The 13,474-nt window shown below is 45.3% G+C and overlaps 1 protein-coding gene across 3 annotated transcripts in view; it reads right to left on the bottom strand.

Moving 5' to 3' along the window:
* The window catches only part of mtcl1 (microtubule crosslinking factor 1), a 212,445-nt gene extending 199,605 nt beyond the window's left edge, over positions 1 to 12,840 (bottom strand). For all 3 annotated transcript variants that reach the window (XM_080194647.1, XM_080194649.1, XM_080194648.1), the window contains exon 1: positions 11,476 to 12,840. In XM_080194647.1, the coding sequence (XP_080050773.1) occupies positions 11,476 to 12,387 (912 nt within the window). In that variant the 5' untranslated portion in view covers positions 12,388 to 12,840. The remainder of the gene's footprint in view (positions 1 to 11,475) is intronic.
* Between the last annotated feature and the right edge of the window lie 634 nt (positions 12,841 to 13,474).

The following is a 13,474-nucleotide window of genomic DNA, read 5'->3' as shown; positions in this document are numbered from 1 at the left end:
CTTATCACAATCCCGCTATCAGAGAGTGAACCCTTTATCCATACTCTTCGCCATTTGCTTCACAACTAATGAGCAACAGAAATGTACGTAGATGTGATTATCAACATCAGGTGAAACTGCAGCTGTTATTAAGGAGGCTGATCTGATTCTAGGTGTCAGCTTATGTGAGGCGCCAGGGTGGCACAGTGGTTAGCACTGCTGCCTCACAGAGCCAGGGACTTGGGTTCAATTCCCAACTTAGGTCACTGTCTGTGTGGAGTCTGCATGTTCTCCCCATGTCTGCATGGGTTTTCTCCGGGTGCTCCGGTTTCCTCCCACAGTCTGAACGATGTGCCGATTAGGTGCATCAGCCATGCTAAATTCAGTGTGCCCGAACAGGTGACGGAATGTGGCGATTAGGGGATTTTCACAGTAACTTCATTACAGTGTGAATGTAAGCTGACTTGTGACACTAATAAATAAACCTTAACTTTAAATCTTTAAACTTTATATGTAAATTAGAGCTTGTCATATTAAACTTTATAAAACATTAAACTCTATCTGGAACACTGTGTGCAAATATAGCCAATTGTGTTAAAAAGAACATTTTACTTCAAGAGCTCCTTGAAGTTTTCTAATTATATTGCCAATGCTAAGTTCACAGTATAATTTATAGTGTTAACAAAACTGTTGCCGAAATCTTATGGTCTCGCTGATGGTGCAGGTTTCCAAACAACGAGAGGTGCATTCAACGCGAATTGCCATAATGGCAGGACTATAAGATACCGCCATCAGGGAACACATCCTGCAACAGCAGAGAGGGAGAAAACTCCCACCCCATATCCACTGTCAGTCAGGTCAGTAACCCGAGGGTATGGATTTAACGCAAGTGCCAAAAGAATCAGAGGCAAAATACAGGGTGGCACAGTGGTTAGCACCGCTGCCTCACAGTGCCAGGGACCCAGGTTTGATTCCTGGTTTGGGTCACTGTCTGTGTGGAGTTTGCACATTCTCCCCATGTCTGTGTGGGTTTCCGGCTCTGGCTCCCTCCCACAATCCAAAGATGTGTGGGTTAGGTGGATTGGCCATGTTATATTGCCCCTTAGTGTCAGGGGGATTAGCTAGGGTAAATGTATGGTATATGGGGATAGGGCCTGGGTGGGATTGTGGTCGCTGCAGACTCGATGGGCTGAATGGCCTCCTTCTCCACTTCATGATTCTATGAATCTTTTTTTACATAGCGAGTAATGATCTGGAATGAACCACCCAAAAGGATTGTGGAAGTAGATTCAAGAGTAATTCTCAAAGCAAATTAGTTGAATATCTGAAGGGAAACTACACTGCAAGGCTGGGAGGAACAGGGCTAATGTAACGGCTAACAGTCACCTCAGGCATTCTTTGTGCTGTAACTTTCCAATGATCCTGTGGCATTATCCCCTGACACCTTTAGGGAATTTACAGGACTTGTTACATATGTATCTGAAAAGGTATTCAGGACTCTTAGAGGAGAGGGAGATCAACCCCAAGTTATTGTTCATGTGGGGACACATGACATAGGGAGGTTAACGGAAGGGGATATTAAGCAGAGATTTATGGAGTTGGGGTGGAAACTAAAGGCCAAGACTGATAGAGTGGTTATCTCCGGACTCTTGCCTGTGCCACGAGATAGTTTAGAGAGGAATAGAGAAAGGGAAAGTTTGAACTTGTGGCTGAGAGGATGGTGCAGGAGGGAGGGGTTCAGGTACTTAAGCAATTGGGGCTCGTTCTGGGGAAGGTGGGACCTCTATAAGAGGGATGGTCTACACCTGAATCAGAAGGGGACCAATATCCTGGGGGGTAAGTTTGCTAGGGCTATGCAGGGAAGTTTAAACTGATTCGGAGGGGGGGAGGGATCCTGAGTAGAGGGGTTGAAAGTGAGGGGTGCATGGATGGGGACTGCAATGCATGGCATCGCAGGGGTGGGGTGGAGCAGGGTTTGAAATGTGTATACTTCAATGCGAGGAGTATTCGCAATAAAGTGGGTGAACTTGCAGCGTGGATCAGCACCTGGGACTTCGATGTTGTGGCCATTTCAGAGACATGGATAGAGCAGGGGCAGGAATGGATGCTGCAGGTCCCGGGGTTTAAATGTTTTAGTCGAAGTAGAGAAGGAGGTAGAAGGGGGGGAGGGGTAGCATTATTGGTCAGGGATTGTATCACAGTGTCAGAGAGGAGGTTTGATGAGGACTTGTCTGTTGAGGTAGTATGGGCGGAGATTAGAAATAGGAGAGGAGAGGTCACCCTGTTGGGAGTCTTTTATAGACCTCCTAAAAGTTCTAGAGAGGTTGAGGAAAGGATTGCGGAGACGATCCTGGTTAGGAGTGAAAGTAATAGGGTAATTGTTATGGGGGATTTTAACTTTACTAATATTGATTGGAATTGTTATAGCTCTAGCTCGTTAGAGGGGTCAGTTTTTGTGCAAAGTGTGCAGGAAGGTTTTTTGACTCAGTATGTAGATAGGCCAACTAGAGGTGAGGCTATATTGGATTTGGTGCTGGGAAATGAGCCAGATCAGGTGTTGGATTTGGAAGTTGGTGTGCATTTTGGTGATAGTGACCACAATTCGGTTACGTTCACCTTAGTGATGGAAAGGGATAGGCATGAGCCTCGGGCCAGTGGTTTTAGCTGGGGGAAGGGTAATTATGAGGCTATTAGGAGAGAATTAGGAATCATAGGTTGGACTAGGAGATTACAGGGATTGGGAACGTCCGAAATGTGGAGTTTTTTCAAGGAGCAGCTACTGCGAGTCTGTGATAGGTATGTCCCTGTCAGGCAAGGTGGAATTGGTAAGGCTAGGGAACTGTGGTGCACCAAAAAAGTTGATTCGTTGGTTAAAAAGAAAAAGGAGGCTTATGTTCGGATGAGACGTGAGCACTCGGATAGTGCACTAGAGAGCTTTAGATTGGCTAGGAGGGAGTTGAAGAGCGAGCTAAGAAGGGCTAAAAGAGGACATGAGAAGACTTTGGCTGATAGGGTTAAGGAGAATCCTAAGGCGTTCTATAGGTATGTCAAGAACAGAAGGTTGGTTAGGGCAAGGTTAGGGCCAGTTATAGACGGCAGAGGGAAGTTATGTGTGGAACCGGAGGAGATTGGTGAAGCATTGAACCAATATTTCTCTTCGGTGTTCACGCAGGGGGACATGGATATAGCTGAGGAGGACACTGGGTTGCAGGGGAGTAGAATTGACAGTGTTACAGTTGATAAGGAGGATGTGCTGGATATTCTGGAGGGTCTGAAAATAGATAAGTCCCCTGGTCTGGATGGGATTTACCCCAGGATTCTCTGGGAGGCAAGAGAAGTGATTGCAGAGCCTCTGGCTCTGATCTTCAGGTCGTCGTTGGCCTCTGGTATAGTACCAGATGATTGGAGGTTAGCGAATGTTGTCCCATTGTTTAAGAAGGGGAACAGAGACTTCCCCGGGAATTATAGACCGGTGAGTCTCACTTCTGTTGTGGGCAAGGTTTTGGAAAAAATTATTAGGGATAGGATTTATAGTTATTTGGAGAGTAATGAGTTGATTGGAGATAGTCAGCATGGTTTTGTGGCGGGTAGGTCGTGCCTTACTAACCTTATTGAGTTTTTTGAGAAAGTGACCAAAGAGGTGGATGGGGGTAAGGCAGTGGACGTGGTGTATATGGATTTTAGTAAGGCGTTTGATAAGGTTCACCATGGTAGGCTTCTGCACAAAATGCAGATGTATGGGATTGGGGGTGATCTAGGGAACTGGATTAGGAATTGGCTAGCAGATAGGAGACAGAGGGTAGTGGTTGATGGTAAATATTCATCATGGAGTTCGGTTACAAGTGGTGTGCCTCAGGGATCTGTGTTGGGGCCACTGCTGTTTGTGATTTTTATTAATGATCTGGATGAGGGTATAGTTGGGTGGATCAGTAAATTTGCTGATGACACCAAAGTCGGAGGTGTGGTAGATAGTGAGGAAGGGTGTCATAGTTTGCAGGAAGACTTAGACAGGTTGCAGAGCTGGGCCGAGAGGTGGCGGATGGAGTTTAATGCAGAGAAATGTGAGGTAATTCACTTTGGTAGGAATAACAGATGTGTTGAGTATAGGGCTAACGGGAAGACTTTGAATAGTGTGGAGGAGCAGAGGGATCTAGGTGTATGTGTACATAGATCCCTGAAAGTTGGGAATCAAGTAGATAAGGTTGTTAAGAAGGCATACAGTGTCTTGGCGTTTATTGGTAGGGGGATTGAATTTAGGAGTCGTAGTGTTATGTTGCAACTGTACACAACTCTGGTGCGGCCGCACTTGGAGTATTGTGTGCAGTTCTGGTCCCCACATTACAGGAAGGATGTGGAGGCTTTGGAGAGGGTGCAGAGGAGGTTTACTAGGATGTTGCCTGGTATGGAGGGGAGATCCTATGAGGAGAGGCTGAGGGATTTGGGGTTGTTTTCGCTGGAAAGAAGGCGGCTAAGAGGGGATCTTATTGAAACATATAAGATGATTAGAGGTTTAGATAGGGTGGATAGTGATAGCCTTTTTCCTCTGATGGAAAAATCTAGCACGAGGGGGCATGGCTTTAAACTAAGGGGGGGTAGTTATAGGACAGATGTCAGGGGTAGGTTCTTTACCCAGAGGGTGGTGAGGGATTGGAATGCCCTGCCTGCTGCAGTTGTAAATGCGCCTAGTTTGGGGGCGTTTAAGAGGTCTGTGGACAGGTTTATGGACGAAAAGGGATTGGTTTAGGTTAGAGGGTCATTGTTGTTGTTTTTTTTTAACTGGTCGGCGCAACATCGTGGGCCGAAGGGCCTGTTCTGCGCTGTAATGTTCTATGTTCTATGTTGCATGGTCCGGTAGAAGTACACATAAAATGCAGCTAGGGTTGTGGGATCGTGAAGAATCAGGAGCCCACTGCCTGAAAGGATGGGAGAGACGGGAACCTTCACCACATCAAACAAGTATTTAGACGATCAGGCAAAATGCCACAGCATACAAGGCTACAAGTGGTGGAAAACGGGATTAGGACAGGTGCTCAATGGCCAGCACAGACACGATGGGCTGAAGGGCCTCTTTCTGTCCTGTACGACTCTAAATCCAGCAACAAACTTTCCAAGCACCTTCAAGCATAGACAGACAGGATACTCAAAGCACTTCAATGCACTTAAAGGTCAGACTAAAAATATGAAATGAATTTGTGAATAACTACAGTCACAGAAAGGAACTAATCCATTTGGAAAGGTAGAAATTCCAGTCAGTGAACTACAGAAATTCTCAACTTGCTCACATTACATTCCTTAGTGTGCCAATATTTGTTACACACACTTTAACTGGTTCAATTTATTAGCATTATCACCCATGTGAAAGCAGCACTTGTGGATTAAGTATATTAACCATTTGCAAACTAAACGCTCTTTAAACAGCCTATGTGTCTAATGTGACATGATAAAGATCCACATTGCAGAATTTATTGCTCAAATACAAAATTAGTAACCTGACCGCAATAACTTCCCCAAAAATAGTCAGCAGTTGGGGAGAAAAAGAGAATCAAACAGGTGGTCACCGAGCGTGCCGACATCAGCTGTAATGACAAAAACTTATTCTGGTGTCTTAATACCACAAGCACCAAACATTGTGCTCTGTAGCTGACCCCGATTGAAAGCCAAACATTCTCACACTTGTACAAGGGAACTACCTGTCGCTGCACTTTTAATTAACTCTGTGGCAAAACTGTAAAATCACCAATGTACCCAAATGAAACAAATCTCCCCAGCTCCTCAATAATGAGCAGTAACAGGCAGGCACTCTATCACCAATTCATCACTCAGACTGCCAGTTTACTGATAGAACCAGTCACAGTCTAGCTGATGAACACAGTAGGGCAGCCTAGGACACAAGAATAGGAACCGAGAACACCATACTATTGCTCAAGACTGCTCCACCATTCAATACAATCATAACTGATCATAGAATCATATTATCCTCACTGTACAGAAGGAGGCCATTTGGCCCATCGAGTTTGTACCAACCACAAATGCACCCAGGTCCTATTCCCATAACGCACTGGTTAGGTGCATTGGCCATGCTAAATTCTCCCTCAGTGTACTGAATAGGCAATTAGAGGGTTTTCCCATTTACCTTGCGAATCCCCCACACATTAGGGTCAATTTAGCATAGCCAATCAACCTAACCCACACATCTCTGGAGTTGATCCTTTGACTCAACTCCATTTTCCTGTCTGCTTTCCATATCCCTTGTTTCCCTGAGACACCAAAAATCTAACTTAGCTTTAAATATGAATTTAACGATGGGTCATCCACAAGCCCCTAGGGTAGATAATTCCAAAGATTCACATCCTTTAAATTAAAAGTTTTCTCCTCATCTCAGTCTTAAATGCTTAGCTGACCTAATCCTGGGACCTGTGCTCCAGATTCCCCAGCCAGTCTCTCACTATCTACGCTGTCAAGCCCTTTCAGAGACTTCTATGTTTCTACAAGATCCTCTCTAATTCCCGGCTTGGGTCACTGTCTGTGCAGAATCTGCATGTTCTCCCCGTATCTGTGTGGGTTTCCTCTGGGTGCTCTGATTTCCTCCCGCAGTCTGAAAGACATGCTGTTTAGATGCATTGGCTGTGCTAAATTCTCTCTCAGTGGATCTGTACAGGCACCAGAGTGTGGTGACTAGGGGATTTTCATAGTAACTACATTGCAGTGTTAATGTAAGCCTTACTTGTGACACTAACAAATAAACTGTAAACTTTAACCTCAGCCTCAGGTTACAGGGCGACACTGTAATCACAGAAACCAATTTAGTGAATCTTCAGTGTTAAGTCTCCAATGCAAATCTTTTCTTCCTTAAATATGGAGACCAAAACTGCACACAGTATTCCAAGTGTGCTCTCACCAGAATCCTGTACATTTGCAGCAAGACTTCCTCATTCTTTCAATAGAGGTCATATGACATTTGCTTCCCTAATTGCTTGCTCTATCCACGTGTTAACTTCGTACGTTCTTGCACGCCCACACCTAAGTCTCTCTCAACACCACATATTTCATGTTTTTTAATAAAAATTGTTTTCTCTTCTTACCACTTCCTACATTATACTCCATCTGCCATTCACTTAACCGGTCCATACTCTTTGCAGCCTCTTTGTATCCTCTTCACAACTTATATTCTCACCCAACTTTGTATGTCAGAAAACCTGCATTCAAAATTATTGGTCCCCTTGTCTAAGTTATGAATATGAAGTTCCTGTGCTACACTATTGCTAAATGGTTAGCACTGCTGCCTCACAGCGGCAGGGACCCCGTTTGATTCCTGGCTTGGGTCACTGTCTGTGCGTAGTCTGCACGTTCTCCCTATGTCTGCATAGGTTTCCTCCAGGTGCTCCGATTTCCACCCACAGTCTGAAAAACGCACTGGTTAGGTGCATTGGCCATGCTAAATTCTCCCTCAGTGTACTGAATAGGCAATTAGAGGGTTTTCACAGTCACTTAATTGCAGTGTTAATGTAAAGTTAAAGTTTATTTATTAGTTTCACAAGTATGCTTACACTGGCCATGCTAACTTCTCCCTCAGTGTACCAGAACAGGTGCTGGAGTGCGGCGATTCAGGGATTTTCATGGTAACTTCATTGCAGTGTTAATGTGAGCCTACTTGTGACACTAATAAACAAACTTTAATTAATGGAATACTTATGAAATTATCCACTATACTTTCCTTCTGAAATAAAGCTCAATTGAATGACCATCTATAAACAATCCTCCTCAATGTTGACATGATTTAAGATAAGGGAAGTGATGGAGGAGGGAAATGCCCACTTGAACTGTGAAAAGCATTGTGATGAAGTATTGCTGATGGCAGGTCAGTCACTTGTAGTGGGTGTAATCTGAGATGATAAAGTGAAAGTTTCACACAAGAAGGTTACTGGTACAACATTAAAACATATTGATCAAAACTCAATCTTTTCATAGAATGCTGGCACTAATGCATTGTAAACACCGAATGATATCACTACTATTTATTACATATAAATACATTACACAGTCTTCAGGCAACCGGACAGTCATTCAAAGGAAGTGTGTACTGTGGCCTCTGCACATCATTCAGGAATCATACTTTGCGCAATCACACCCATTATATGGGTAATTATATGTCTAGCTGGGCTATCTATATGCCTATGCAGTTACACAGAGAAACTCTGGTACATATTACAGTGCATAATAGACATTTAGCAAATGTAGGCAACACAAACACACAAAGTGTGTGTGCAGCAGAAAGCTATGTTGAGTCCACCAAACCTGGATCCATTCCAGCAAAACTTGGAATCCAAATTTTGGCAACACGAAAGTTACTTTTTAGAAACATTTTTTTTAAAAAAAAGCCTTTTTGAAAAGTTATTTTTAAAACTCCCAATCCAGCACTCTGAACCAATGCTGCAGGCAAACAAGAATTATGCGGTCAGTTTTGAATTGTGAGTTAGCACCACTCAACTGACCATTTGTAATCTGTTTACATACAAAATATCGAAACAGTGCAATTGCTGATTATGAACTAGCTCTATTCTGGTCAAGCCTGATTTCGTTTCATACATCCAGTGGGGCAGCAAATGGCTATCCCATGTTCCAAAATAGAAATGAGGGGCAACATCTCCCAGCCGTCTCTATAACAAAGAATATGTAAATGATCCAAGCGGAATATGAATAAGCTTTTGTTGTAACAGCTTAGTGAGGGGAATCAGTCATCGAGCCAGAATACTATTAGCTCAGACCTTCAGGTTCAGTGCCTTGTACAGCAATATATGCAACATAATGCAAAGGCAGATGTTATTATCTGTCAAAGTGAGTGTGTTATTACCATGGCCCCAGCTGACTAATAAGGAACACAGACTTAGGACATTAACTGACTTGTAGCAAACTGTCACTTTGTCGTTAGTGATATACATCACCCAGACACTCCATGTAATTTTCTGCTTATCATTACTGGGTCAAATCTTGCTGTTGCAGGACATCTAATGGCGTCTGCTACTGGTCAAACATTACACGTTTCAGACTTTTAATTTTTCTTGCGGGACAATTTGCTGATCGTGTGAGCTGATAATGTCACACATGACAGAAACTGAACATTTGCATCTGAATGACCAGGGCTAACAACTGTATCTCATTAACCAATCAGATTGAAGGCAAAAGCAGTAGAAGAACTGGGATGGAAATGAGAACGGGTGAATTTAATGTCAAAACAGGTACCAAAGGAAAATAAAGAGGGGGGAAAAGAGCCAGGAAGTAAAAGTTATTGAAGATCTCCAGCTACAATTAAAAGCCGAAGGAATGAGACCTCACACTTGAAGCTGGCAATAATGGGCATACTACTAAAAGCTACTTTGATTTGAAAAAACCTGACTTAGCTTTCTGTCCATATTTACCAGGCAGACAGAGCAGCTTCATACCATTCAATGGTGAGTTAGGCAGACGCCGTTTCCAAGAAGCTCATAGCAAAGAGGTGCAACAGGGATAGCAACATTTGGACTTCTGAGTGGAACCCATTATCTGCCCCTCTGTTGTAGGGGCAGATAGTGTATAAACAACAGGGAGCAACGTTAGTCTCACCCTTACTTTGACAGGCAAATTTGTCCCATTATAATCGCTGGTTCTGATGTGCGTGTGTGTGGGTTACTTTTTTTTTCCTTGTGTCAAAGTGTGTGCACAAGCCTGTGGAACTTCTGCAGTTAATAAGCACTGTGGGTGCTCTGGCAACGTGTGTGTGTGTGTGTGTGTGTACCCACTGCACCGTTCAAAAAATGCTCATTATGTCAAATTCAACTGTTTCTCTCTCTCGGAAACAAAATGCTTATTTATCCGTCTGGTAACAGGACTTTTTTTTAAAAAAGAGGCCAGTCAGTCACAAAAGCAAACGGCAGCACTATCCAACCAGATCTCCTCTGTTCACTCAGCCCCATCCGCCAGACATCTCCCGTTGGCTCTTTTCAAATTTGTGCAATGTGACGGGGACTGATGGGACTGTTTGAAACCAGATCCCCGCAGCGGTATAAATCAACAGCGTGCAGAAGCGCCGAGTGGGGAGAAAAGGCAGTGGGATTGGTGTAGCATCTCACGCTACTACTCCGACCCCCAGCTGCAGCTCAGCCGATAGGAAATACTTCCCTGATATTTATTAGTTTTTACAGATGGCAAGTAATGCACTAACACATGATTGTAAAATAACAGGGGAAATCATCTTCAGTTTAAATTAGGCGGGGAGGATCATAAATTTTATTGACGAAATAATCAACATCAAAGTCATAACTGGATAAATGAAGGGATCTCTCAAAAAACAGGTTAGGGGACTAAAATTAGAATCATTAACAAATCATACGGGGGGGGGGGATGTTGATGAGAGAATTTACACATGAAATCTTAAGGAGCAGAATGATAAATGATGGATCATAAGTTTTACTGACAAAATAATTAGGGGACTGGATCAACTCATAACTGGAGATCATAAATGAGGGAATCTCTCAAAAAACAAGTTGGGGGATTAAAATTAAAATTATAATTGGAGATTATAAGCGATGTGATTGTCAAAAACACGTATGGGGCCATAACTAAAATCATAATCAAATGATATGTAGAGTGAGCAATTAAGGAGATGTTAGGGACAGAATTTACACATGAAATCTTAATAAGGGAGATGATAAAAATAATTTAGTTATAAAATAATTAGGGAGCTGAAATTAAAATCATAGCTGGAAAACATAAACGTGAAGATCGCTCACAAAACAAGTTAAGGGACTAAAATTAAAATCATGATCAAATCATGGGGCTGCGATCAATGATGTTAAAGTCAGGGGTTCTGAGAAAAAGGCGGGAGAATGGGGATGAGAAAAACAGTCATGATTGAATGGTGGAGCAGAATGGAGGGCCGAGTGGCCTAATTCTGCTCCTATGTCTTATGGTCTTGGGACAGGATTTACACATGAAATCTTCATAAGTTGTGGGGAGGGTCAAAAAAGTGATAAAATAATTAGGGGACTGACATTAAGATCATAACTGGAGATCATGATTTGATTTATTATTGTCACATACATCGATATACAATGAAAAGTGTTGTTTCTTATGAGCTATACAGACAAAACGTACCACTCATAGAGAAGGAAAGGAGAGAGTGCAGAATGTAGTGTTACAGTCATAGCTAGGGTGTAGGGAAAGATCAACTTAATACAAGTCCATTCAAACTGAATGAGGGGGATCTGTCAAAAAACAAGCTGGGTGAACTAAGAACAAAATCATGATCAAAAATCATATGGGGGGGGGTGTGATCAACTACGGGCAGAATTTACACATGGAATCTTAAAAAGGGGGAAGATAAATGAGGGACTCTTGGTAACAAGAAAAGGAGGAAGATTTAATAATGAAAAGGGGGGGAAAATCATGCCCTTTTGTGCTGTCTAAGGGGAGAGGGTGTTGGAGATGAAGTTTGGGGGAGAACAGGCAATCCTCACTCACCTTCAGGTAGTCATTCTCTGAGCGCAGTTCCTCAATCTCCCGGAGCATCTCCTGCTGCAGTAAGCTGCTACTACTGCTGCTCTCCAGCATCTCGGCCGGGCTGCCAGCTTTGCCTGGCCGCTCTCCGTGCCTGGCTTTGGGCGTCCTAAGCGGGGCTTGGGCGGATTTGAGCGGGGAGCGGCGCTGCTGCTGCTGCTGCTGGGGGTGCTCCTCGGGGCAGTGCGGCGCTCCGGCCGCGGCGGGCTCCTCTCCGCCCTTCCTGCCGCCCTCGGCGTCGCTGGAGCCGGTGGTGCAGGACTCGGCGTCGCTGGTGGTGGGCGGCTCGGGCTCGGGCAGCGGCTCGGAGGCGCAGTCGGACAGGTCGGAGCTGCTGTCGGTGTGGCTGCCGCGGGGAGCCGGCCCCGGGCTGGCCTCCAGCAGGAGGCATTTCTTGGCTTTCCTGGGCTGGCTCTTGTGGTGGTGATGGTGGTGGTGGTGGTGGTGGTGATGGTGGTGGTCTCCTGCTCCTTGCTGCTGCTGTTTGCCCCGGCTCTCCTGCTGCCCCTTGGAGGAAGCCCTCCTGGGCAAGTGGGGGGCAGACAGCGGCGACTTGGCCGAGGGGCAGCCCCCCTTGCCGGGGGAGGAGGAGGAGGCTTTGTCCTTGGCTGCCAGGGCGCTGCTGCTGCTGCTGCTGCTGCGCCGGGACAGGCGGCTGTGGGCGACTTGTTGCTGCTTGGACAAGGGGGCGAGGGCCGGCGAGGGGGCTCCAGCCGAGGGGGGCAGCCCCCCGGGCTTGGCAGGCAGGCAGGGCTTGGCCGCCGGTGCTCGGCAGTGAAGATCCTTCAGGGGTCTGGCCGGGGAGGGGGCTCGGTTCAGCCGCTTCTTCTCCACATACTGCTGCTTGATCTCAGTGCTCCCATTCACCGTCTCCATCCCTGCACACCAACAGCCCCACGCTCTGCAATCCCCACCTTGCAATACACACACCAACAAGCTCTCTCTCCTTTTCTCTGTGCATCACTTCTCCCTTAAACAGGATGATATTTTTCCTCCTCTCTCTCTCTCTCTCCCTCTGTGTCTTCTGGCAGCCCAGGTCCAGTTGTCTCTAAAATCCAGCAGCACACACTTGCCTGGAAAATGGCAAATGGGTCCACATTTCTTCTGGGTCCTTCCCTCTACATCTCCTGTCTTAATCTCCCTATTTCCACCAGTCCAGCCTGTGATGTGGCAGTGAATTCTCTGCCTCCCTTGCTGGGCTCTGGGCTAGGTTTCCTCCATGCTTCTCTCTCTCTCTCTCTTTCCTTCTCTCTGCTCCCAGACCTGATTGATTGAGAGCAAAAAATAAAAAAGCTGCAGCCTCGCCTGACGCCAGTAGCTGAACGCATGCGTGTGTCCTGAGTCAGTCTCCAGTGTAAGCAGGCAGGCAGTGCTGGTGTAGTGTAGTAAATCCAGTTTGAAGCCCTGTGCGTACTCCTCAAAAAACACACGCTTCATTTGCATAAAATTGAATATTTAGTCTTTTTTGCGGGGGGAAGGTCTCTATCTTTGTTTGTGATTTGAACCAAGCTTGCCAACTCTCCAAGACTGGCTTGGAATTTCTTAGAATTAAAGATCAATATTTCAAAAAAAACACACACTCTGCAACACTCACTTGGGCTGCAGGGTGGTACAGTGGTTAGCAATGCTGCCTCACGGTGCCAGGGACCCAGGTTCGATTCCCGGCTCGGGTCACTGCGTGCACGTTCTCTCTGTGACGGCGTGGGTTTCCTCCGGGTGCTCCGGTTTCCTCCCACCAGTCCAAAGATGTGCGGGTTAGATGGATTGGCCGTGCTAAATTGCTCCTTTGTGTCAGGGGAACTAGCTAGGGTAAATGCATAGGGTTTTGGGGATTGGACCTGGGTGGGATTGTGGTCAGTGTAGATTCAATGGGCCTCCTTCTGCACTGTAGGGATTCTATGATTCTATCCTAATTCTGGCAACATCTGTGGAGCGAGAATAGAGACGTTTTGAGTTGGGTCAT

This window comes from Carcharhinus amblyrhynchos, chromosome 8 (assembly GCF_965287045.1).
Source record: "Carcharhinus amblyrhynchos chromosome 8, sCarAmb.v2.hapA, whole genome shotgun sequence".
Lineage (NCBI taxonomy): Eukaryota > Metazoa > Chordata > Chondrichthyes > Carcharhiniformes > Carcharhinidae > Carcharhinus > Carcharhinus amblyrhynchos.
Note: the sequence above shows the minus strand (reverse complement) of the source record. Positions and strands in the feature narration are given on the sequence as shown.